Here is a 27,443-nt window from a genome sequence, read left to right as displayed (position 1 = left end):
ATTCATTGGTCCCTCAATGATTGCAAGCTGTGCAGGCCCTGAATCAGCATAACAGCCCAACACCATTATACTCCCTCCGCCATGCTTCACAGCTGGGATGAGGTTTTGGTGTTTGTATGCAGTGTTTTTTCTCCAAACATAACGCTGTGTACATTTACCAAAATGTTCAACTTTTGTCTCATATGTCCACAGAACATTGTTCCAGGAGTGCTGTGGAACATCCAGGTGGTCTTTAGCAAACTTGAGACAAGCAGCAATGTTTTTTTGGGACAGGAGTGGTTTCCTCCGTGGTAACCTTCCACGAGCACCACTCTTGTTCAGGGTTTTTCTCATGGTAGACTCATGAACACAGACATTATCAAGTGCAAGAGATGCCTGCAGATCATTAGCTGTCACTCTAGGGTTATTTTTCACCTGTTTGAGGACTGTACGGTGTGCCCTTGCAGTGATCTATGTAGAATGCCCGCTCCTAGGGAGAATAACAACGGTGCTGCATTTCTTCCATTTGTAAACTATCTGCCTGACTGTGGACTGATGGAGGCCCAAGCCTTTAGAAATCCTTTTGTAACCCTTTCCAGTCTTATGAGCTTCAACAACTCTTCTTCTGAGGTCCTCTGAAATCTCTTTTGATCGGGCCATATTGCTCTTCAATAGTTTTCTGTTGTGAAGAGCAGGTACCCAACATTGTGTGATTTTTTTATAGGGCAAATCAGGTCAAACCCACACCTGAATATATTGGAACACCTGACTCATTGATTGGAATACCTAACTCCAATTACCCTCTTTTCAAGGTGTCATTATCCTAGAGATTCACATAGTTTTTCCTTGTAAAACGTTTCCTGTAAAATGTTGTGTGTGTTGTTAAATAAGACTATTTATTATTATGACTTAGATGAAGATCAGATCACACTTTAGGAGCCAATACATGTAAAAATCCAGATTATTCTAAAGGGTTTAGAAACTTTTTCTAACAGCCGTATACCAAGTTCTGTAAGCACTAGATATATACAGATATTTATGTAGAATTTGATCAGTTGTACTAAAATGAGGAATAGCATTTAAAAGCCATCAGTAAAACTCTTTCAACAAAGACCAGAGTAATACCATTGACTGTAAAATTAACTAAAAGATCTTCTTTTAACTAATTAACCAAACCACGTAAAATACATTAAAGTCCTGTAATGGACTTTTCAGGGTGCACCCTGCCTTGCAAACGTTGCTTGCTGGGATAGTCTCCAACTCCCCTGTGACTCTGAATTGGAAGAACATTTTAGAAAATTGATTAATAATTATAACTAAGCTGGAGTGTTATGTGTTCAATAGGATTCAAGAGACCAGTTGACATAGATTTATAAAAGTAAACATTGCAACTTATTTTTATGAGATATAAAAAGTACAGTATATTTACATTTTCAGAAAACTTTTGATAAAGTATATACTCATGTGTGAGTTGATCTATTTAAAGCAATAGGCTTTCAAAATATTGCATGTTTTTGACTGAGAACTGGTTAATAGATAGGAGACGTACAGTTAAGAAATGAATGCTTAAAGTGAGGTGATGTAATTAGTGCATTACCACAGGGATTTGTATTAGGGCCACTGCTTTTTTTAATTAGTATGAATTATCTAGATTCCTATGTCGTAAGTAAGATTGTTAATCTTGCGGGTGATGCAAGTATTTAGAGTACATTGCAAAAGCAAAAAAGAGATATTTAGATGTATTTAAACAAAATTCAGAACTTGTCAAACACCTGGCAGCTGACATTTAATGTAGACAAGTGCAGGCAGCAAAAACAAACTATTAAGATGGGAAACACTGAGACAATTCCTCAAGAGAATGTGGGAACACAGAAAAGACAAATGGCATATATAAACAAAAGTTTAGGATTTAAGCCTTTTCATATAAAATTGCTCCTTAGAGTAATGTTATGTTGTACAATGCCTTAGTAAGAACTCATTTAGAATATTTTGCTCAATTGTACCACAACACAATAAGTAATAATGTTTCTCTTGAATTAGTCCTGAGAATAGCAACCAGAAACATTTTCTGGTTTACAGGAATTAAACCTTAAGTTCTTCAACAGGGGGAGTGGTTCACGACAGTCTTAGATGGGGAACCCAATTCAACCTTATTCACCAAATTATTGGAAGCCATTTATTTGGGGGTAGCTTTTACACAAAAGGTTGTGGGCATCTGGAAGAATCTACTTGGCTAAGTTGACAAAGCTCATAACGTATATTTTTGAGCAACTCAAAACTTGACGGTTGAATCTATTACCTACTAGGAATCAAACGAACTATAAGCATGTCAGATTGCTCTCCTTATTTACAGTGTTTCTTTTGTTCTTAATAGAAATTATTAATTATTAATTGCTTATGTATTAACTATTTTACAATCAGTTTATGGTTTCAGAATTATCTAGGTTTTGAGTAGTTTTGCCAATATCTACAAAGTTCTCTCTGTGCTCATCTTGCTTTATTTAGTCGTATGTCTCTACCCTGCTTCAGTTATAAACAAGGGTTAATAGGGTATGAATTAGAGCTACGCCCTCAAGTGGGACTTTTGTTATCTCTAATGCTTTCATGAGAAGCTTGGCTTTATTAGTTTCATATGGTCCTGAGTGCTTAAATTCTAGGCGCCGTGTCAACTTATTTATCTAAACGCTCCACAGCTTGTATAGGAATAATTTCCAATATGTATCTCACTTTTCAAGAGCTGAAAAGACAGTCAGTCTAACCAACAAAATATTCCATTCAAGGGTCCAGATAATCCTAGCAATGAAGCCTTTAGTTGGAATGAAACCAGTACACAAGAAGTTCCAAGGAACAGATTTGAATTCAGAATTCAGTGTTGTTAGATTGCCAACAGATGGTGATATTTTCCCGTTAATTTCTTCTTGCTTCTTCTTGCTTCTTTTCTTTATTAACCAGCTACAATGTAGGTCCTGGGTGTGGCACCTGCATTGCTGTATGACCAGCAACAAGTACAGCATGCATAGGATTATTTTTCCTTTACAAGTAAAATTTGTCAGGGCAGAAACACCTGTTATTATGGTTTGGAAATTCAGTTTCATTTGAAAATTACTCCTTATTTGTTATGGAAAGCAATAACTTGGCTGCATCAACTGTGTTGCTGTGATGGTTTTTACCATTATTTGTGTTTTATAGATGTGGTATTATTTTAGCCTTACTTCAGTTTTGAATATTTTAAACAAGGAGGAATAATATTGAGCCATTTTCATTTAAAGTTCTGCAAAGTAATGAATGCCCTAGTAGTTCTGGAGCAAAAATTTGTCAGTGCATCACAAACGTCAAATGCTATCTGACAGTTTCTTTGCACAGTCACTTCTGAATCCTAACTCAATTTGTTAAGATTTCAAAACATTTTTATTCATGCTGTTTGATGCCATTGTGAGTAGCTGTGGAAGATGTTACTGCATATTTCTTTGTTCCATTAAAATGTTCCTTTAACTCCATGCATTCAAAAAGGAATCAGCTTTTTTTATTATTGTTCAGAGTTACTATTGCTGAAAAAACAGTGCAAGGATAAAAATAGTAAAAAGAAATTTTAATCCATTGGCAGTTGACATTTGGGTGTTTCAATAAGTAAAGATATAAAGGCTTGTAGGTGGTACAGTGGTGCAGTGGTTAGCATTGCTCTCTTGCTCTCTCTGGGGCCTTGGATTCAATTCCAGACGTGGGGCACTATCTGTGTGGAGTTTATATGTTTTTCCTGTATTTCCTGGGTTTTCTCTGGGTGCTCCGGTTCCCTTCCTACAGTCAAAACCCTACTGGTAGGTTAATTGACTTCTGGGAAAATTCACCCTGGCGTGAGTGTGTTTGTATCTGTGCGTGCCCTGCAGCTCGTCTCGTCCAGGATGTATTCTGCCTTGTCCCCATTCTATACCAGGACAGGTTCCGGCTTCCCTGCGACCCTGAATTGGATGAACCTGTTAGAAAATGGATGGCTTGCAGGGCTTACATCTGCTCAAAAACAGATGTACACCATGATCATGGCTTTCATACCAAAATCACAGTGTTTGTGTAAATTCTTATTGTACATCCGTTTTTGATCATATTTTCTTCATACAGAACTACACATCAAAAAACAATTTAGACCTATGGGCCGCCAAAGTTCTGCTCTTTACCCTCGTGTCCACTTTTTAGTTGTTCCAACTATTTGTAAGCATTTCTTCAGTTCATGCAATTGCTTTCATATACTGCTTACAGCTGAAACAAATTAAATCTTTCATCCATCCCTCTGTTTTGTTTGATTTACCAGTTACTGGGTTTTGTGACTTGCTTCAGGATTTAAAATGCTAGTAGAACATTCTTATTATGCAAATGGAAACTTCTTTAGAAACCTATAGAAATGATCGATTAAGATTCCCTTAACTTATTGAAAAACGTTCTTACAATCAAGAAAACGAACGCTTTGCTTATAGTAGATAATTGTTTTAAAATGGTTTTGTGGTGAATTTGGTGCAGTTATCTTTCGAAACACAAAAATGTATTTTTGTTGCTTTTTTCTTTTGTAGGAACTCGAGAGGGTACTGGGTAAATCAAATCAGCTGGAGGAGAAGGATAGCTGGAAAGAGGAATCTGGGTAAGAAGGGCAATGAATTGCTCATCCAGGGGTTTTCAGTGCTGATCCCAGGACCCCTGTGATTTCTACTTTACTTTTAAAGTAAGCTAATCATTGTTTAGCAAAACCGAACCCATAAACTGGAGTGCTAACTTAATTACATCCAATTTTAAACCGTGCTTAAGTCTGCAGTGGTGACTGTTACTGCAGCTACAGGTCCTGGGTATGATTCTCGGCTTGGGCACCTTCACTGAGGAGTCTGGAGTGGAGATGTTCCCCTTGTAGTCACATGCAGTTCTTTCTATTGTAGACTAAACAGAACGTCTAGACCGGCTGAACTGAAACATTTGAAATTTTGGGGGGATAGTTAAACTTTCTTTAATCTGGGCTCAGGTGTCTGATATTAATAAATTCCTGCCCGTGCTCAACAGTTAGCAAACTGTAAAGATTTATTTGTTTTGCTTAAACTTAAAAGAAGGAAAAATCTCTGCCATTTTAAGATGTTAAAAACTAAGAGTGATCCTGAGGACTAGGCCTCGGAATCCAGCCTCTTAATGTTTGTAGTTTCTGACATTGCTCTTTTAATGCACTTTAGTTCTGATAAAGAACAGCAGCATGCCGAAGAGGAGGATGAGCTGAAGGAGGTTATTGATCTGCGGAAAATAGCTGTTCAGTTACTGCAGCAGGAGCAACAGAACAGGTACAGTTCAGAACTGTTCAGAGCCAGCTGAGCATCACCACCATCTCTTGGACCTCTTTCTGTTTATCTATAACAGTCAGTCATGGAAGATTCCCAACAGACAACATAGTATAATGGGGCACTTTGAGGCAGGATGCAATATTATAGCAATCTCAAAACTGAAATAAATATGTAAGATGAGTGATGCAAAATCCAATGCTGTTGCTTTAGTATCATAATCAAAATGACAATTTGATCGAACCTGAGTTAGCATCAGGCCAGGATCCCAAAAACTTTTGTAATGAAATTTTGAATCTCTGCATCCTAACCACACTGTCAAACACAAGCTATGAAATGGGTTATTATTGACACAGTGACACTATGTACTGTATATTTTTGCATCATTGCCAGTAATGGCTGTTAAGAATTCTTCCATGTTTCAGATCATGTGAGTAGCTGATCAGTATTATGTTTTCTTGGTTAACTGACAATACAAGGTATGGTGATATATTAATAAACAGCAGGCAAAATAAGGGGGAAAAGATTATTTCATTTAAATAAAACCTGGTTCAATGTTGTGCTATGGTCAACATGAAAAAGTTTAATATCCAGTGCCTCTATTGGTTTAGAGCTGGCAATGAAAGCCTACCTTTCTCAAGGTCTTTCTGAATAGTGTGGCCTGCCTAAGATTGCTATTCACAAAATCCTTACACTTGAGTTTAGTTTTTACCTATTTAATATGCTCCCAACAATGTTTACAAACTCCAAGCGTCATTTTCTTCATGTCACTTTGTTCAGTGCCTGACTAACACGCACCACACTGATTCTAGGAAGTCTTGAACAGAGAGGAGGAAGAGACTGTTTAATTGCTCAGAAGTGCACAAGTCCAGTAATGGAAGGGCACAACCCCAGCAGACTTAGACATCTAATGAAACCATCATAAAACCTGGGGATGTTAAATTACCCACAGTAATGTCAATATGATAATTTGGTGATTGGTTGAGTGGGATATATTTTTTTTTTACTTTGTAAAAATGCATTCATTTATCAATAGAATTTAAACAGTTTTTGAAAAAAGATTAGCCTGTTAAGAGCTCAGGTGGAATGAGAACAAACCGAAACTATAGCCTGTCCAGCACTGGAGCTGTGCAGCAAAAGATAAATGACTTAACAGGCCGGTTTTAATTAATGTTCGGTACTTTAATTTCTTATGAGAAATGTGTATAATATGTGTATTAGCAAAAATGGCCATTTTTAATTTCCTTGTAGCTCATCCCCCCTTTCTAACTGTGCTTTTATTTTTGAAAGTCTCTTAACACCATTAATCCCGTCGGTGATGTAAATGTAGCCAGGAGAGGTGAAGCGTTTTTACAGAGGCGCTGATTTTCCTGCCCGGGGTTTGAAGGCTCCTCTTCTTTCTCTGTACTAACCGCTTCCCTTCCTTTCCTCATCTACATTACTCTCTTCTTTCTTTTTCTCTTTCCATTCCTTCTTTACTGTTCTGCTCTTTGTGTGTGATGGGTGCACATGGCATGCAGGCGGAGGTCCTTAATTTGTAGAGCAACATTCAGTGAGAGCCTTATCCACAGACGGAGACCTACAGGACGAGCACACAGGTATAGGCCAATTGTTGGGGGTGTGCAGGGCGAAATGGGGTGTGTGCTGGTGGAGGAGTCGGGGTTACTTTATGGCTAGGTGTCGGGAGTCAGGGCCTTGTTTCAAGTCCTGGATACTTTAGTGAGGAATTAACAGAAAAATATGCTAGTGCCTTCTTCTCCAAACCCAGTCATTTAACACACATTGTGGACGGGATGCTTAGATTTTAAGGGTTTTGCTTTTTTCTATAAAACATTGTGCTCAGAACACATCCTAATGTCCGCCAACGTGCCAGCCAAAGCATTCCAAGTCCCTAACATGACGGTAGGCCTCTACTGCGGGGGATTCAGGAAGTCTGAGGTAAACAAAGAGCAGCCATGAGGGGTTAGTACTTGGCAATTAGCATATGTTTTGACATTCTTAATTTAATCCCTGCCAAGGAAGTTCCGACAGTGCGTTTACAAAGAACAGTGTTTTTATGCATACATCCAGTGCAGTATTTGTTCCAGTTAAACTCTTAAGTGAAATGATCTGTTATTATTATTTTTAGCTATTAAACACTTCATCTCCATTGATTATAAAAAAATTGTGGATTAAAAACTTGAACTTCAATATAGATGCAACTGAAAAGTGGAGATTATTATCTTTGTTGGCAGTTTTAGGTAGTTAAAAAAGTGCTCAATTTGAACATAAACAAGACAGTGGGCTGGATGAATAAACCTTTTATTACCAAAGTATGTTAATTAATTCTCAATTTATTAGCTTCGAAGTTATTTACAAAGGTATTTATAGTACTTTGCACAAGAATTCATTCGCTTCCAAAAAAACAAATATTCTTCAGTGGCACAGACCAAGCCATAACTTGAATCCAGTAGAAAATATGTGGCAAGACTTGTGAATTGTTGTCTATCAGTGATCCCCACCTAAGGTGTCAGAACCTGAGCACCTTCCAGGTGTACACAGCAGAGAACAAAAAGACTCATTGCTTACATCAAGTATTGACTCAGGGAGGTGAATATACATCAACACAAACTCGTTTGTATTTTTATTGGCTCTCAGTATATATTTTTAAAAATATTTGCACTAGCAGCACAGTACCTTTTCAGAAGTGTAAAATCATGTTCAGTGTTTGTTACAAATACTTATAGTTAAGTCGGTAAGATTTTTTTTTCTTGTAAGTGTTTTGCTGACTTATACATGGTTTCAGTCTAGCTCCAGCTTGGATTAAATTTGGTTTCTGAAGTCAACCTTAAATTCCAATACTGTAGCAATTTTGTTTTCAATGTTTCTCCAGCCTGAGTATTTTTAAATTACCCCTTAATGGCAAATGGAATTGATAAGAAGTAGCAAACACATTTTTTCTTGAATGTGATGACAAAAATACATTAAACTATGCCCCTTTTTTGTTTAAAACATGCACTACCTTTCATATGATTCCTATACTCTTGAATAAAAAAATAGCAGGCTTACTTGTGGATTTGAGGTATTGTTCAATAAGTAAACAGTAAAATAAAACTGTAAAAAATACTAGTGTAATTTTATAACTGTGCGTACATCTAGGTTAAGGCATGTTGGACTAGCCAGCAGCCATATCACTCTACAACTCACAACTGGCAACCCACTGAAGCTCAGCAGGTGTGAGCCTGGTCAGTACCTGGATGGGAGACTCCTGGGAAAAACTAAGGTGGCTGCTGGAAGATGTGTTAGTGGGGCCAGCAGGGGGCGCTCACCCTGCAGTCTGTGTGGGTCCTAATGCCCCAGAATAGTGACGGGGACACTATACTGTAAAAAGGCCCTGTCCTTTGGATGAGATGTAAAACCAACGTCCTAAGTCTCTGTGGTCATTTTAGAAATTCCAGGGGCGTTGCTCAAAAAGAGTAGAGGTGTTACCCTGTTGTCCTGGCTACATTTCCCCTTTGCCTTTACCATGGGCTCCTAATAATCCACATCTATAAATTGGCTCCATCATTCTGTTCTCCTCCCCACTGATAGCTGATGTGTGCTGAGCATTCTGGTGGACTATGGCTGCCGTCGCATTCACATGGGTGCTGCACATTGGTGGTGGAGGGGAGTCCCCATTACCTGTTAAGTGCTTGGAGTGGGGTGTCCAGATAAGCATTGTATAAGTGTAAGCAATTAATTATTAATAGTACTTGATTTCTAAGCTTAAGAAGTTAGTTTGTGGTCTCATCCACTCCACACCTCTTTATTAAATCTTTGTGTGTCTCAAAGAGTGAACCTCCGGGCTGGATGATGCAAACCTTTGAAGCAAATACTCCCTTGACTAGAATTTTTATTAAATTCTCACGTAGCCTGTAATTGTTGGCCCTGTATGACAGGACACACTTCTTAGACATGACTTAATGTTTTGAGAAAGTTTCTCCCTATTAATTATATAATGGTATAATTATAATGATATAGTAATGATAATCTGCCAGCTTTCTGTTTCTGCAAGGAAACAACAGTGATTGTGAAAGGTCTTTTTTTAGCAGTATAGACAACGAAATACGTTTTGGGTGCTGTTTCTTCAATTCAAATATGAAGCAACATTACAACAAAGTTGTCTCCAGTACCCGGTTTCTTGACTTATGCAGAGACTTTCGTGATTTACAAAAGCATCTTTTGTGTGAATATTGGTATACTAACACAACTGATATACAGCAGTGCCTGTGTTATCGCGAGATGTGTAAACTTCACAATTGTCCCTCCTTAATGATGTAGGTACCCTTTTTCTTCTTCCTATGACTAACATAGTCAGTCAGGTGGGACATATTTTTGTTCACTTGTGCTTATTCACACCTGTACAAGGCTCAGTAGTCGAAAGTCTGCATTTCTACTTTTTGTTGTGAATTTAAGCTTTATTACTGTAGTTTCTTTCTAGTTCTGTTTTATGTTTGTTGAAACTTTTAAAAATCTTTTTTTATTGACCCATATAATCTGGATATATTTTTTTAGATTTCTTAGTCATTCTGGAAGCAGCCCAAACAGCAGACAGAAGTCACCTGCAAGATCCATCCGAAGGTAAGGAAATATACATCTTGTGGCTTTAAGATGAGAAATTAATCTTCCTTTATTGATATGAATTATTCCATTACTAATATTGTATGCACTTTACCAGCAGTAAGATGGTTGTTCCTCAATCCCTTCTTTTACTGTCTAAAACTTGACAGGAGTCATTTATTTTAAATGCAAAATATTTTTATTAAAACTGTGTACACTAGTGATATTTCCCAGTCTGCATTCCCAGTTTAAACACTAGATCACTAAATCAAAAATTCAGTTCATATGATGGAAGTGTTTACTATAACATTGGAAATATGTATTATCAATTTTAATACTATTTGTTATAATTAACAGTATGAACTATATGTTCAAAATAACTTTTAATTTAAACACTGCATTTAGCAGTGTGGAGCAGAGCTTGTAACTGGAAAGTGGTGGGTTCAAATCCCAGGTGGGTCCGTGCCATTGTACCGTACTCTTGAGCAAGGTACCTCACTAAGACTGGTCCAGTAAAAGTTTCCAGCTGTATAAATACGTTCATATGTAAGTTATTTTGGATAAATTAGTCTGCCAAGTCATTTAGTAATAAAAATTACATAAACCAATATTTGAATGTAAATGTAGTAACCTGTTTTATGAAAATTCAATTATTTGTTTGGCTAAGGAACCTAAGGAAGAAAGGGCAGCCACCTGTAGTCACTTCAAGTGTGTGGTTTTAAGAATTATACTTTTTAATGAAGCTTTTCCTAGTTATTGCCTCAAGGCTTTGAATATTGGATGTAAATTCCACAGTGTAATTGAATTAATAGAATCGCATAAGCACATTGATTTTAGTGAGCAGAGTCTTTTTTTTTTTGTAGTGAGAACCCCTCTTTTGCAGTGTCCACCCACATACCAAGCCCTTCATCTTGTGAGCAACTACAAGCTCCTCAGAGTTGTGCAGGATGTTCACCATTAACTGCGCTTGTGTAATCCCAGTCACTTTCAGACAGTGGCATGAATCAGGCTTCCATTTGCATCATCTTGACACAGATGTTAGTGGCCTGTTTTCTTTACCACTGTCACCAAATTTGAGGAAAATGTTAAACTTTTGATGACTTTCCATAAGATGGCAAATGGCACTGACTGCATTGCTAAGGTGTGAAGCCTCCTTTAATGCTAATTACAATAATGATGTCCTGAAATGAGCCCATTATCCACAACAACAGGGTCTACAGGCATTGCTTAACTTCGTAGTAAATTGTTTTCACTGGCAGGAGCCTGTAAAATAAATAAACATTCTTTTGCCATACTGTATGCATATAACAATTGTCATTATTCTTTTTTTAAAGCACATCGTTGGAAGAGGGAAGCACGTCTGAGTCTCTGCTGGTAGGGCAGGTATGGCTTTTAGTCTGTTATACTATTTCTGTTTTTGATGTTCATTACATTTGCATAACAGCAGATTAAATTAGCCAGATTTTGTCTAGATGTCTTCTTTGTTAAAAAGTGAAATCTGGACATGTGCAGTAATTAAATGGTTTATGGTACTATCTGTAATGAATGATAGGATGCCTAAGTTCTCATTTATATTTTAATAGCATGTCACAAGATTAAACTTAATATACCCATACTGCTGAGAAAATTCAATTTATGTGAAAAAACTGTTGAAGCAATGTTTTTATGCCCACCCATCTTCATTTCAAATTCATGGAAATATTTTGTTTTTTAATGGATGTTGTTTTTCCATTTTACATACTCATCATGTGTAGCAAAAAGAAAATGAATTGTTACATTATCTTCACGTTAGCATTAGATACATCTTGTTTTTATTCTTTTTTTACATGTAATTCAGGAACCTTTAAAACTTTCAAATTAAAAGCACAGATTTCCTGCAAAATAGAGTCTCATGTTATGGAATTGTCTTCTATAGCAAAATCCATACTGTAGCATACCAGATGGCAATGAAAACAATGTGGAACCTGTTAAAAGTACATTAATTGTACTCATTGCTTCAGTTCCAATGACTGATGAGAAAAAAAAATCTCACAAGTCAGTCGGACAACTTGACAGAACACTTTTCAAATTAATTTCTTTGTGCACTGTTTATGTGTGCTGTTTTATTCAATGAAGGCTACAGCTGAGTTAATGCTAAAGCCTCTGGAATACACACACACAAGTAGAGTATTTTATTCTGATATAATCAACAAGTCACTATTAAAGGCTATACAGTTAACCTTTTCAAACTGGAGAACTGTGCATTTCCCCTTAAATGATTTCTACTATAGCCTCTGGAGTACTTGTGATTGAACAAGCACCTTTTCCATTTTATTTTTTGTACAGTTTCTCAGAAGTATTAAAAGATAGTTTTTCCCAGTGAACATAAACATTATTAAGTCATCCACACAAAGAATCTCATGCGTTCTGAGATGCTGAGTGCACATTGAATTCTTGATTTTTCAAAGTAAGCTATTTTGCATAGTACAAGGAGACCTTGTGCATAAGTCCTCACTACACACCAACTACAGTATAACCATTTATAGCACAACTATTCAGTCAGAGAAAAATATATACCCATTTTTTATATTTATCTCAAAATCCACAGGGAAAAAAAAACCATGATTTACAGTACAATTCCTTAAAAGGAATACTGTATGAGAAATGTTTTAGAGAAGTATTCATAAAGAATACTTACCTTCTTAAAGAGCTTATGGTATTTTTAACCTAATATTTAAAAGAAATGCAGTTGTCCTTGAAGGATTGTGTTCATAACTTAATTGCTCTTTGAAGTATTCAAAATAGTGAACCAAGTCAGCTGCCTTTTTCTTAACGTTGCTTAAAATTATTTACAGAGGTGCTAAGAAAAACTGATAGTGCTGTAATAGCTGGAACTAAGCAGGCTGAGCCACAGTTTTCCAAATGTAATTGTATCATTTCCTTTTTGTTTTTAAGGAGCCTGAATTTGCTGAGGAAGACAGTCCATTCTCTGAGGTCATTCATTCATTTTCACTTAATTTAGCTTTATTTTCTTTTGTTTTTATTTCATGTAGGCTCATGTAGTTCATACTGTGTTCCCTCGCAAGGCTTGTGTTTTCATGCCCTTTTCAGATCCAAGACATTTTCACTTTTTTTTAGATCTACAGAGAAAAATTGTCACTGGGAATGCAATGCAAATGTGTGCTGTGGTCCTGTTTTCGATTTCCCAATAATGTTGACATTTCTTTAAAAAAAAAGACATTCTCTTAAAGAATCTTAATCTTCAAAATAAATATCCTTTAAAATAATTATTAGGATCTCAGGAGGGGATATGACTCTTTGGAGATATGTTAGGTATTTCCTTAATCATTTCTTTGGAATTCCAGAAGGCTTGCTTCCTGTGAGAAAGTGTTTGTTGGTTGTTTTACAGCCCTCAGGGTCAGATGATGGTAACCCAAAGCAGGACCAAACAGATTCAGTGCAAAAGTGGCCTGATGCTCACCCACTAGTGTATCACAGTGAAGACCGAAGGCGAAATAAATACTTAAGGAAAGATTATATAAAGGTATTTTTTATGCACAGTGATTTTGATCACCCCCCTTGCATTTTCAAAATGATTGCCTCACATCAAATCTAATTTGATTTGATGCTGCAGTTGAACCCTGAAAGTCTTGTGTCTATACCCTTTTGTGTTTTGAGACAGCAGTCCACAACTTCTTCCAGCGTGTGGACCCTTTTTAATTTTTCCAAACCTTTCATGGAGCACTGCACACTAATAATTATGTTTTACACCTTGTTACATATAGAAATGTAACCTAGAATCCAAAAAATAAACTCAGTAATGTAGACACCTTAAATTATGTGAAATTTGTTTTAATTTCAAGCCTGACAGTGTATGCATATGAATGTGTGTGAATTCAAGTGATTTACAGTGCCTTGCGAAAGTATTCGGCCCCCTTGAACTTTTCAACCTTTTGCCACATTTCAGGCTTCAAACATAAAGATATACATTTTTTATTTTATGTGAAGAATCACCAACAAGTGGGACACAATTGTGAAGTGGAACGAAATCTATTGGATTTTTGAAACTTTTTTAACTAATAAACAAATGAAAAGTGGGGCGTGCAAAATTATTCGGCCCCTTTACTTTCAGTGCAGCAAACTCACTCCAGAAGTTCAGCGAGGATCTCTGAATGATCCAATGTTGTCCTAAATGACTGATGGTGATAAATAGAATCCACCTGTGTGTAATCAAGTCTCTGTATAAATGCACCTGCTCTGTGATAGTCTCAAGGTTCTGTTGAAAGTGCAGAGAGCATCATGAAGATCAAGGAACACACCAGGCAGGTCCGTAATACTGTTGTGGAGAAGTTTAAAGCCGGATTTGGATACAAAAAGATTTCCCAAGCTTCAAACATCCCAAGGAGCACTGTGCAAGCGATCATCTTGAAATGGAAGGAGTATCAGACCACTGCGAATCTACCAAGACCTGGCCGTCCCTCTAAACTTTCAGCTCAGACAAGGAGAAGACTGATCAGAGATGCAGCCAAGAGGCCCATGATCACTCTGGATGAACTGCAGAGAACTACAGCTGAGGTGGGAGAGTCTGTCCATAGGACAACAATCAGTCTTACACTGCACAAATCTGGCCTTTATGGAAGAGTGGCAAGAAGAAAGCCATTTCTCAAAGATATCCATAAAAAGTCTCGTCTAAAGTTTGCCACAAGCCACCTGGGAGACACCCCAAACATGTGGAAGAAGGTGCTCTGGTCAGATGAAACCAAAATCGAACTTTTTGGCCACAATGCAAAACGATATGTTTGGCGTAAAAGCAACACAGCTCATCACCCTCAACACACCATCCCCACTGTCAAACATGGTGGTGGCAGCATCATGGTTTGGGCCTGCTTTTCTTCAGCAGGGACAGGGAAGATGGTTAAAATTGAGGGGAAGATGGATGCAGCCAAATACAGGACCATTCTGGATGAAAACCTGTTGGAGTCTGCAAAAGACCTGAAACTGGGACGGAGATTTATCTTCCAACAAGACAATGATCCCAAACATACAGCAAAATCTACAAAGGAATGGTTCACAAATAAACGTATCCAGGTGTTTGAATGGCCAAGTCAAAGTCCAGACCTGAATCCAATCGAGAATCTGTGGAAAGAGCTGAAAACTGCTGTTCACAAACGCTCTCCATCCAACCTCACTGAGCTCGAGCTGTTTTGCAAGGAAGAATGGGCAAGAATTTCAGTCTCTCGATGTGCAAAACTGATAGAGACATACCCCAAGCGACTTGCAGCTGTAATCGCAGCAAAAGGTGGCTCTACAAAGTATTAACGCAAGGGGGCCGAATAATTTTGCACGCCCCACTTTTCATTTTTTTATTAGTTAAAAAAGTTTCAAAAATCCAATAGATTTCGTTCCACTTCACAATTGTGTCCCACTTGTTGGTGATTCTTCACATAAAATAAAAAAATTATCTTTATGTTTGAAGCCTGAAATGTGGCAAAAGGTTGAAAAGTTCAAGGGGGCCGAATACTTTCGCAAGGCACTGTACCTAACAAGACAGCTAGTGCTGGTCATATGAAAGACATTTAAAAGGAGTGATGACAGTTTTATCCTTAATTCTGATTCTGTAGCACATTTTTCTATGGACCCTCTGTACTAGGTTTGTAGATCCAGCAAATAACGGATGTTCTAAAGCATAAAACTGCCTGGTTGTTTATTCCACATTTATTCTCAAGACTTGTAAATTGTTTTTTCATCTCCCATTCCTCCAACACATAGACTCAATTCTGTACGATAGATGTCGGCAAACATATTTGACAGATGTGTAGCGCAAACATTAAAATGTGTGGTGATTGTGGATGTGATGAGGGTGCTCATTCCTCACAGTTCCCACTTTCATACGTATACTGTTCCAAACAGTGGGGTATTCCATTGCTATAGCTGAGAATGATTAAGTTATGGAATAGTCACTTTCTGTTCATTTTTTGCTTTACAGGTGAATTAATTATATATTCATTTTTAAATGGGTATTTTAATTTTTTGTTTGCGTTATGGGTTTTTTTTTAACTGCAGTCTATACTGACATTAATATGATCTACTGTACTTAATGTATTTTTATTGTCTCTGGTGTTACAGAGAATGTCAAGAATTATCTTGATACTGTACAGTACGTGGAGTTCCACCATCTTGTGTGTCTGCATTCTCATCAACATTATAACCCTGGAGTGATGCTTTTCCACTTGTTGTTTAATTAATTATATCTTGTCATCCATGGCCAAGTTCTTCTAAATATGCACTGTTGGAAAAAGATCCCTCCAATGACTTTTTAATTCCTCATTAATTTATAAAATATACTGTGTTTGTGATAGTGTTTTATGATCTTAAGAGATAAGTAATAGTTGATCATTAAGTTTTATGAAATGATCTCAATTTTGATACATGGGAACAACACTTTCCACCTGCTATTAAAAATTAGTTAAAGAGCATTTTATCACAATAAATGAAGGAAAAGTAATGGGATAGGGAAAAACTATTTGGAGCAGTTATGGTTTTTAACTTGACTTAAGCTATTTAGGACAAGAAATAACTATTGTGAGAACCATATTTTGTGCTCAAAATGTCTAGTACTGGATTGCAGTTACTTTGAGCCTTTGGTGAATGGTTTTGTGCTTTGTTTTTTATTTGCAACATCTAGGTGTTCCCTTTACCTTCGGCCATGTGTTTTCATTTCAGTTTGCTGGTTATGAATTAAGAGCAAATGATTTAACCTTTGCATCTCAAAATTGTATATTTTGTAAACTCACTTATGACAGCAACGTTTTAAATTAGACACATAACACTTATTGAACAACAAAGATGTTTTTATCCGAAACATACTGTATGACACATATGTCTGGCAATTTCTGTAAAAAAATGTTATTATAGAAACACCCACTTTGATAGAATCCACCCATACATCTTGATTCTACAGCTTTGATGAGCTGTACTTGTCCTGTATTGCTACCGTAGTTCTTCGATATTGGCAGACTGTAATGGTAGCATCACCAGTCAATACACCCCTTTTTTGTTTACCAGCCCTTTACCCCTTGGGGCCTCTGAAGAATCAAATTAAGCTATTCAGCCATGTACTATTTTGAATTTAACGTTAATTACACTACATGGGGGTAGTGAATACCCAGTAATAAAAAGTAACATTCAGTACTTTTGACTCATATTAATGTTAATGTAATAATGTTGTTTTATTAGCCCTATACAATTTCTTGCATTGGGAATTCGTCTTTTGTTCGCATATCCCAGCTTGCTCTCCATGAGACACAAAAACACAGATAGGGAGAGAAACTTGGGGTCAGAGCACAGGGTCAGCCATTGTACAGCACCCCTGGAGCAGTTGGGGTTAAGGGCCTTGCTCAGGGGCCCAACAGAGTAGGATTTCTTTGCCAGCTGCAGGATTTGAACCAGCAAGCTTCCAATCACGGGCTCAGATCCTTAGCCACAGAGCTACTGCTCCGCCCAATATGTTAATAATGTTATGTAATAATATGTAGCAATTTGTACTTTACTATCCCAATACTTACAGTGTGGAAGGCACTGTAGGTCACAAAATCATAGATGGCATTGTTAGTGATGACCTATAAACAGTGAACTCTGAGTTTAAGTCATTTTCCTTAAAGGTACAGTAGATTGTTAGAAATATGTGTAATAAAATAGTCCTATTGTAATAGTTAAAATGTCTTCCGAAGGGTTATTCTGAGTAAGCACATTTAAATGGGATTCTTCTGTGTTTCTTTTACAAATCTGATTTACATTCCTCAACATGAGGCTTCTCTGCTGGGGCTCTTGGTGGCAATTACCTTTTCATCATTTCACAATTGCTTGCTTGGCTGTATAAGTTGATTATATATTTGTTTTAAATAATGTTGATTCAAAAACAGCAATCTAAAGTATCATGTGCTTGTATTGTGAACTCTGGGATTTGTTTCATTAGAAATTTGTTATCCAAATTGAGTCACTGCTACCTCAAGACAGTAGTTCTGCAATTGGAACCTGTGATTGAGGTTACAATCATGTGATTGTTAAGAAACACTTCTTGTAAAGGGCTTACAGCTAGCAATCTACAGTATATTGTAGCAGGTAATGCCCATGAATTCATGAGTGGATTATCCATTAACACAAAACATTTGGATTTGTGATTAGTAAAATATTAAGATGTGGTAGGAAAATGTGATTTTTGTATGTACAGGGTGTATCAGAATCCTGGACCTATAGGGAGAATTGAATAATATAAACTTGTTTAATTTATGATTCTAATTGTTTTACATTAACGCACATACACATTAACTGTTGTACAAATATTTACTAGTCAATTTTTTAAGACTGATATAAGGCTAATCTGAGAGCATGCATTTCCTTTGGTGCTGCAATGCTATTTGGTTTGAGGTATATACCACAAAGTTCATGAAATCAAATTTCTCATGGACTGGAAAAATCTGTACTCTGTGGAAGTCATTCCACAGGGTATCAGTGTCTTATCCATTCAGAGGCAGTGTTCAATCCAATCAGTTTTGGACACTACAGGCGTTTTTCCTCCAAACATTTTATTCACCTTTAACATGTCAGTAGCCGTATGATTTACAACTTTTCTGTTTTAGGGAAGGTGTTCTACAGTGCTGTGCCAGGTTCCTGGAGATTTTCTGTTTGCTCTGTATTTATCAGCATTTTTAAGATGCCAGGAATAAGTAAGGTTTATGTAAGGTTTGAAGTTGTTTTTACTGAAAAGTTTAAAGCCAGAAGAACTAGAGACTAGAGAAGCCATATGAAGTGCTTTTTCAGCAATGGACATCAGAGGAAAGTGGAACCCCTAACACTAGACTCTGCCGCTTAACATAATGCTTTCCATCCAGCTCCTGTAGTCACTACTGGAGGGGATTTTTAAAAACAGCTTTCTTGTAGTGAATTTGCAACATAGCAGTACAAGTGATCAGTCCCCTCACTGAATTGTGGAGTGAACAAGTGTCTGAAAGTTAGGGAGTTGAGTCCCTAACTTAAAGAAGAATTAGTTTAATATTGCTTCTTTTGGTAGTGTTCCCAGTGTAACTGAAACCCAAGTAATTAATTAATTGAACTGTCAATGTTTTTCTTGATAATTACAGTAAGTTGAAGTAAGATTAAGGAGATCTGCTTTCTAAAAAACTCTTAGAAGCACTGCAGAAGGGTGCGTATCTGAAACCACTGACTGATTGTAGAAGAGACTTTCAAACGTTAATATGTAGCAGACCATTTGAATAAGAGGCCCACAGGACTGTTTTTTAAACTTTCTATTTGACAATGACTCGGCTATAATACAACATAGGACTGGCAAAAAATAGAGCTTGTCATCAGCTTATCAGGCAGTTAGAAATGAGTAAGCTGTTTTTTAGGGATGCCTTTAATTGAATTTGTTTTTAATGTTTAGACTTTAGCAGACTAAAATATCTATTGTAAATTAACCAGTTTAAATTATCAGATGTCTGATTATTCCTTATAAGGGTTATACAACCTAATCTAAACCTTAACTCCAGAGTTTTGAAATCTACTTGTATATTTGTTGACCAGGTTATTGAATTTTGCCAAAAATAAGTGGGTCAGACCTTGTATGCTACATATTTGTTGTATTATAAGCAAGTGCAGAAATCTATTATTGATGCTTCATAGTGTTTGGAGAAGTTTCATTAAACATCTGTTTTTTAAAAGCAACTGACCATTGAGAAAGATTAAAGAAAAAAGAATCAAATCCCAAACTCAAAAAGCCAGTTTTTGCTCATTTTGAATTTATGTAATTTATTATGGCATTTGGCAAAGTTTGGGTGATAGACGGATTTCCATTCCTGGCAAATTCCTCTATTACAGTTTAAATGTGAGCCTTTAGTTCAGTCTATCGTAGTGCTGGTGTGCACTAATATACAAGTCAATTCCTACTGATACCAGCTGGTTTCTACCAGAGGGTGAAATTTTTGCAACCTGCTGTTCTGACATTTCTCAGAATCCACTGTCATGTTTTTGGTGCTGCACTGCTCACCTTCCAGTTATGCAGCGATCCCTGTCACAGAAGTCTGACTTTACTTCTCATTTTTGCCTTCAGACAGCAAAATGTTGCACTATTCAGCGTCTGTCGCTTCTGATTTCAGAGCTTGTGTCTAGCCCTTCCACTTTCGCCAACACCCCAGGATTGCTACATGAACTCGTCATCTCATTCTTACTGCTGCTTGTTGACGTTAAGCCCCTTATTCAGGCGCTGGATTACAAACTCCAGTTTCAAGGCATTAAAGGTCTTATCGTCCATTCTTCATCTTTGCAATGTTTTTAATTATTATGGACAGTTTCTCTCAGAAAACCCATTTCATTCAAGGCACCAGTATACATAATGCATCAGTTCAGCTGTCGCCTCTTTCTCTTTCCTGCCTCAGATTGCTGTGGTTAGTCATTTTCTAGTTTGCCGAATGTAGAAACCAGAATGGCTTTTCCTTAAAATTCCACATTGCTCAATTTGACCAAAAAAATAAAAAGTAGCTGGCCCTTTGATGCTCTTTGCAAATTTCCAGGCTTTCTTTGCCCTCCCATTTATCCATTTATCCTTTCTATACCTTTTTCATTACAATTTACTGTTGTTACACTTCCAAAATGCCCTCCTCTCTTTCCTCTGTGTTTCATGCTTCTAAGGTTCTAGTCTTTTATGGTGCCCATTTGGCCCCAGCTTTTAACTTTTCAGCCTCTACTGCTTCTCCCTGTTGTTGTCCAAACAGCCACTGTCATCAATATAGTAATTCTTAAAAGGGTGTGTACTATAGGTGTCAGTATTTTTACTCTAGACTGATTAGACAATTTTCCGAATTACACCATTTTGCCAAATTCCAGGTTCAATTAAAGTTCAGATTTTGTTAGCCCAAAACACAATTTGTCATTTTTCTCCCATTTTTGCCTTTCCTTGCTCCCCACATTTTCATTTTAACACACAACAGTTCTTGAGACAGTTCAGTTTGATACAAGGAGCTAAGAGCTAATGATTATTCGTGTTCATGACTTACTCAAGCTTATTCCAATTTAAAATACTTTAATAAAACCTCGGTATTCATGAGGGTTGGGTACCTTGAAGTCTCCGGAAGTGGTGATTTTGCAAATGTGGGACTTCATACCTTATAGAGAAAATAGGGGATATTTCTGCCTTTTTGTTAAAACTGTTAATGATATAATAAATAGCGTTAATATATTAAAAGTTCTTTTAATGAAAATAAATACTGTAAACTTAAGTTCCATAAACTTATATGTACGTTTATTCCATATAATTAAAGTTTTTGCATGTGCAAGCAAATAAACATAGGTCCTTATAATTATATTATAAACAAATTTTACAGCTGCACATACTGTAAAAGTGGAGTCATCAGGGGCTGGATAATACCGTGGGTTTGCAATGGATGGAGATAGGGAGTGTGGAAGGAGAGGTCACAGTAACCTCCCTCAACGAACTTCCTCTTCTGCTCCTGTGGTTTGTCTAATTCTTTACCTTCTTCTGCTTTATTTTGTTATCCTTTTCTGTTAGATGGTGATAGGAGAAAGAGTTGGAGGTTTTTTTATCTTATTTTGCAGCACAATTTTTTATTTGTATAAAGAGCAAACTTCTATAATCTTTTCTGATTTCCTCTGAGTGTATTTCTTTCTCTTAGTCCAGGATCACATACAGGCATTGCTCTGATAACAGGTCTGCACAATTTACACCTAAATTAACTCAGTAACTCAAGCTTAACCCATGATGCACTTTGTTAAGATTACTTTATTGGTCATATACAATTTATTGTATTAGGAATTTGTCTTTTTGCATACTACCCATGCTCTCATACTCTAGAGAGGTCACTTACAAAACATTGCAAATCTGTACCATGTTTTTCTCTCACCCTTTAAAGAAAGATACATCCATCCATTTTCTAAACGCTTTGCCCAATTCAGGGTCACTTGGGAGACAGAGCCCATCATGGCAGGAAACAGGTGCAAGGCAGGATACACTATGAATAGGATGCCAGTCCATTGCAGGGCACACACAAGGACAGAAACACACATACACCTCAGTCCGATTAACCTACCTAGCACAGGAGAACAAAAGCTGGAAAAGTGGAGGAGGAGAGGCCACTCAGGAAGTGTAAAGTGGAGAGGGGTGAAGAAAGTTAAAACCTGCATGAGAATAGAGAAGGTCAGATCCAGTGCACTCTGGTGTTGGCACTGTCTTTGTGTGTGTATGCATAATTCTGTGAATGCATTTGAAAATACAGTCTTTTCTTTGACTTTAACACAGGTCAAGGAATGCTAAAGACAGGGTTTTATGAGATGTTTTGCAATATACGATGAAATATGTTCTTATCTGCCCACACACAATGACTAGGTGGGGCATTAGATTCTCATGCTTTATGCTCACATTTTGATTATGTGATAACTATCTTGGGACAGGAGGAAACTCTTATCCACAAAAATGTACTCTGTTTTGGTGTGAATTCAGTTGAATGGGTGTAAAGTATGTTGCTATACGTCAGTTTGCATTGCTGCAGTGCTGTTTTACAAATGCCTTGGCAATCAAAATAAAACAAATTGTTTTATTTTATGTATGTAGGCATCAGAAATGATGCGTAGAAGGTTAATGAACTTTATCCTGGGAAGATTTTTCACACTGATTTATAGAAAAAAACAAACTTCTCTAACCTTTTCTGATTTGTTCTGTGTGAGTATTTCTGTATTTTTCAAAGGGGAATGGATCTCACTTTTTCTCAGTCCAGGATTTTGTTTCATTTCCACAGTATATGATAAAGACCACCAAATAGAACATAACAGGTTTGCCTCATTATAAGCAAAGTCATCAATTGTCCATCTTATTAATTCTTTCCATTTAGTTAATTCATTCATCGGATTATTAAGTTTGTTCTCAGAAATATAGGAAACAATATTCTAATGCAGTTGCTTAAAAAGTTTAATTTCTAATAAGTAATAATTTTATTTCTCAAACAGATAGGTGTCGAAATTGTTGGCACACTTAAAGATCTTTAAAAATAAAATCAAAATTTAATCTGCATCAACATTCTACTTTTTATGTTTATCTCAGTCTTAAGTAATCCTTCCAATACTTCCTGATTAACCAGTGTATGAAAATGAAAGACAGTAACATACATGTATCTAAATCCTTTTGTCATTTATCACCATGGGTAACAGCAATGAATTCCCAAATGAAAAGAGAGAAAAGATTGCTTCATAACTCGGGTAATGGGTATGAAAAAGAAATACCCCCTTACCACGAATATGGTGATAATTAAAAAGATGTGCCAGCAGTCATGTCACCTTGCAACACCGAAGCTTAGCAGGTGTGAGTTTGGTCAGTACCTGGATGGGAGACCTCCTCGGAAAAACCAAGGTTGCTGCTGGGAGAGGTTTTAGTGGGGCCAGCAGGGGACACTCACTCTGCAGTCTGTGTGCAGTCTAATTTCCCAGTATTGTGACAGGGTTGCTATACTGTTAAAAGGCATTGTCCTTGAGATGTGAAACCAAGGTTCTGAGTCGCTGTGGTCACTAAAAATTCCAGAGATTTTCTAAAACAAAAGTAGGGATGATACCCTGACATCCTGGCCAAATTTCCCATAGGCTGTTACCAATCATGACCTCTGAATTGATTTCAGCACTCTGTTCTCCTCCCCACTGTTAGCTGATGTGTGGTGAGCGTATTATTATTATTATTATTATTATTATTATTATTATTATTATTATTATTATTATTATTACTTACAACTACTGGTACAGTGCTAAACTTGCCTGGCATAGTATGTGTGCATTTCCCCAGTGCTGACTGAGGAAGGTGGCTCGGGTGGCAAAGAAAAGTCCAAGAGCCACAGGTGGAGTATTTCAGAACTAGGCTGAATCTTGGAGTCATGAGTATTCAATTCTACAGTTAGACACCAACTCCATACTAACAGGCCTTTTTTGGAGCTTCCACAAAAAAAATAGCTTTATTGAGAGCAGCTAACAGGTGTTTCGCCTGCTCTTAGATAGGAACCGACACACGTAAGGCAAAAATTTGTCTTTGATCTTTGGCCAAAAACACATACAGTAGCAGTTGGTTAAAAAGCAGTTGGATATTTCAAAAGGTTTAATTTACAGGAAAAAAATATCATAATTAATTTAATTTAATTTAAAAAAGGGTGGTTAGATGTTATGGAGCCATTTTGCTTCCACTGGGCATGGGGCCCTCCTTAAGCATCATGAACTTTACCAAGTACCAGGACATTTTAGCACAAACCTGGTTTCTTCTGCCAGAAGGCTTCAACATGGCCAATAGTGAATCTTCCAGAAAGACAGTAATCACAAGCATACATCACAATCCATGGTGTACAAATGGATAATTGACCACAAAACAAACATTGAAATCCGTGATTTGTATTGAACAGGACGGTCATTAAGCTCAGAATGAAGGATATCAAAGGATCTGGCAAGCTTTTGTATATGGTATACAATCCCTCCCACTGTGTTTCCTAATCTCATTTAACATAGAAGCAGGCTCAGTTCTGTTATTCTTGCAAGGTGAGGGTGATGAAAATCTGTTATGTATGTAACCTTGGATGCAGATTCCTGAAATCCACTAGTTGTTGCAGTACATCACACAATTATTAGTGCTGGTTCATATGTCTGGTAGAACAAGTGGCATCCTGTGCACACAAACATATATATTAAGGAATTTATCCTTCCTGAGTGGTATTCTAATAGACAGTCTCAATGAAAAAACAATTCTAGTGTTTGTAAATAGTGTCCTTAATAAAATGAGAATACTCCAGACTGCAGTGTGGCCAAGTTTCAGAACTCTCATACCTAAAGTGTTCTGAATATTTTTTTCTCTAGAGCAGATTTAACAACTGTTTTCTCAAAGTACTATTCTGCTCAGTGAACCCTTTTTTCTGAGAAATTACCCTGTCTGGAAATGAGGGTTTTCTATCTTCATTTTCTGACTACCTTATTTATGCAATAATAACCAAAAAACAGTCACTTGATATATGGTGTTTATGATGGTGTGTTCTTTCTATTTCTCTTCACTCATAAAAGCTGCATTTACTTCACTGTTATATTACAAAGTTGACCATACGCACTGTAAACCTAAGAAAGGTGAATAACATTGGGCAGTCTTAAATATTTGCTTAATAAATCCAGATTACAGAGACAAATGAGTAACATGAATTACAGGGGAGGTGAATTTTTTTTTCTTCCTGTGGTTATTTCAAGTCTTGTTTTTTGATTTGCAAGGAATGCTTGAAGGAAATGACTTTTAGTGCAAACCTTTCACCCTCAGATGTTGACATAGAATCTGGTGACTGTTGAATGTTGCAAAACAAATCATTCAAGAAGCAGTGCATTTTTAGAAAGCAGAAGTGATTTTATTTCCAGTGAACCCCAAGCAACAGTAAAGCCGTTGTTTGCAAGTTTTTACACTTGTAGAACATTGTACACACTTACATTTTAGTATGGCTGGTTTAGGAAGCTGCCATCTTAGAAAAGATTCATGACCTTTCCAGTCCACATTAAATCCACACTCCAGAGGCGGGTTAGAAAGTGTCACACAGAGTCACCTTAGTGTCTCAAGCCTCTAAAGCAGAGTATAGATTGTGTGCTGTGATTCAGATGATGCTGATTCTAGTCTGATTAATGTTACTTGTTGGCTGACTATAGTCTTTTTCATGGATAAAGTGGTATTCTTCTGATTCATCTGCAATTCCTTTCCGTCACTTTGGTAAACTTTTATTTTGGTCTCATTTGTCTATAAAACTTGAGTTTCAAAATTCCCCTGGCTCAGTTTTGTACTTGAGAGCCAGTTCCAATCTGGCTTTCCTGTTTTTGGTGATGAGACGTTTACTCCTAGCAGAGCAACCTTTTTAGTTTTTTTTTATCTCAGTCTTCTGCAAACTGTGCATTTTGATACCATTACCTCTGCTCTCTGGAGGGTGTTGCTGATTTCATTGACAATTGTTTTAGGGTTTTCCGTAACAGCTATCGAAATAGCTCTGTCATCAAGTGCAGATGTTTTTCTTGGCTGACCTATTTTTGGCTGATTGGTAATCAGGTAATTCATTCTTTTTCATTATATCCCATATTGTTGCTTATGTTATGCCCAATGTCTGTGCTGTGGTTGTGGCTGAGGTTTCCTTTTCTTTCATCAGAATTAACTGCTAATTTTTAACTGAAAGTTCTTTGATTTAATTTTGACTTTTGATCACTGTCTACAAAAAGTAGAGTTAAAGTGAGTCAGACTGATAAGTTGAACAGGACAGGTTCACAGCTATTGCTGTCTAATTGCCCCACGACAGGCTGTTGTCCCAATACCTCTGCTCCTTCAAAATAAAGAGGTTCAACACTGTCAATTTGTTTAATTGATTCAAGATGGTAGAACAAAATTGATTAAATAAAACAGTTATGCTATACATATCTACCTTGTTGTATTTCCATGAGAAACTATTATTATAATTAGAAATTAAAGTGAAAATTCCAGTTTAAACATAATTTTGAAGGGCCCTATATATGCTGATGCATCTCAATGGCTTTTTGTAATGACTTCAATTGCTACATAATACTTAATATTGTTTTTTTTTTGTTATTGTGGAGTATTTAAATGCTGATACCATGCGTTAGCATCTTTCAAAAAAAATAAATGGATGAAATCCTTAAATCAATTAGTTACTAAAAATTCAATCAAGCGAGAGGGGCTAAATGGGCTCCTTACAACCAGCTGTTGGCAAAGCAAAACCAGCCTTAACTTCATTTTAAAGAGGTGTACACATATATTTGCAGATGACCTAGATAAGTGAATCTCTTCAACATGCAGAGTAGCCATAATATATGCTCTCTCATATTTCTCGTATGGATGTACTAAAGTAGTTTCCACTTTTGTTTTCTTGGGTCTGTAACAAAACTATAATTTAGTGACCTAATTTGCAGTAAAAAATGCATTTTTGGTCTGGAAAATGTGTTTTTTGTATGTGACCTTTTAAAAAAATCTGTTATGTCTACTTCTTATTGCAGTATAAGTGCCAGAGCTCTTCAAGGAAAAGCTCGAGTGGGAATGAAAATGATCATGAGGTGAGGGTGATCCTTTTATTCCCTTTTAGTAACTGGTGCCTGCAATTCTTTCAAGACTGATGCTTTGTTTCCAGTGTTATTTTTAGAGGATTCTCAGTAAAAAGAAATGGTTATTGTTCAAAAGTTATCAAAATATACAAAAATGTTATTGAATTAAAAATACACTACGTACTGCGAAATATGGATAGTAACTTGAAGATTATCTATAATATTCAAAACAATCCATAATATAAAAGGGCCTTGAATACTCCAGTCCAAAGCAGCTCATGATCTGCAAAAAGTGAGCAGAGATCATGGACTGAAGAAAATTGGGCTTAAGTTAATTTATTTCTTTGTATGTTTTCACATAGAACTGGGAGCATTGGTTTTGTTTTCCAACAAGATTTTTGTCACTTCTTCGTGTTTATTGTTACCTGTTGTTTGCCAGATGTACAGAATTATTTCTGGTATCAGAAATGGTCAGACACAGGACATTTTTAAAAGTAAAAT

General features: G+C 36.7%; 1 protein-coding gene across 4 annotated transcripts in view; it reads left to right on the top strand.

Annotated features, from left to right (window-relative positions):
- lrch2 (leucine-rich repeats and calponin homology (CH) domain containing 2) overlaps positions 1–27,443 on the top strand; it is a 111,757-nt gene that overhangs the window by 60,249 nt on the left and 24,065 nt on the right. Inside the window, exons 10-17 of one of the 4 annotated variants that reach the window (XM_015351074.2) lie at positions 4,539–4,606; positions 5,181–5,285; positions 6,803–6,880; positions 9,816–9,881; positions 11,195–11,243; positions 12,795–12,833; positions 13,249–13,383; positions 26,898–26,954. In XM_015351074.2, the coding sequence (XP_015206560.1) occupies positions 4,539–4,606; positions 5,181–5,285; positions 6,803–6,880; positions 9,816–9,881; positions 11,195–11,243; positions 12,795–12,833; positions 13,249–13,383; positions 26,898–26,954 (597 nt within the window). The remainder of the gene's footprint in view (positions 1–4,538; positions 4,607–5,180; positions 5,286–6,802; positions 6,881–9,815; positions 9,882–11,194; positions 11,244–12,794; positions 12,834–13,248; positions 13,384–26,897; positions 26,955–27,443) is intronic. The other 3 variants (XM_006632640.3, XM_015351076.2, XM_015351077.2) reach the window with 3 other exon arrangements.

Source organism: Lepisosteus oculatus, chromosome 8, assembly GCF_040954835.1.
Source record: "Lepisosteus oculatus isolate fLepOcu1 chromosome 8, fLepOcu1.hap2, whole genome shotgun sequence".
Taxonomy (NCBI): domain Eukaryota; kingdom Metazoa; phylum Chordata; class Actinopteri; order Semionotiformes; family Lepisosteidae; genus Lepisosteus; species Lepisosteus oculatus.
Note: the sequence above shows the minus strand (reverse complement) of the source record. Positions and strands in the feature narration are given on the sequence as shown.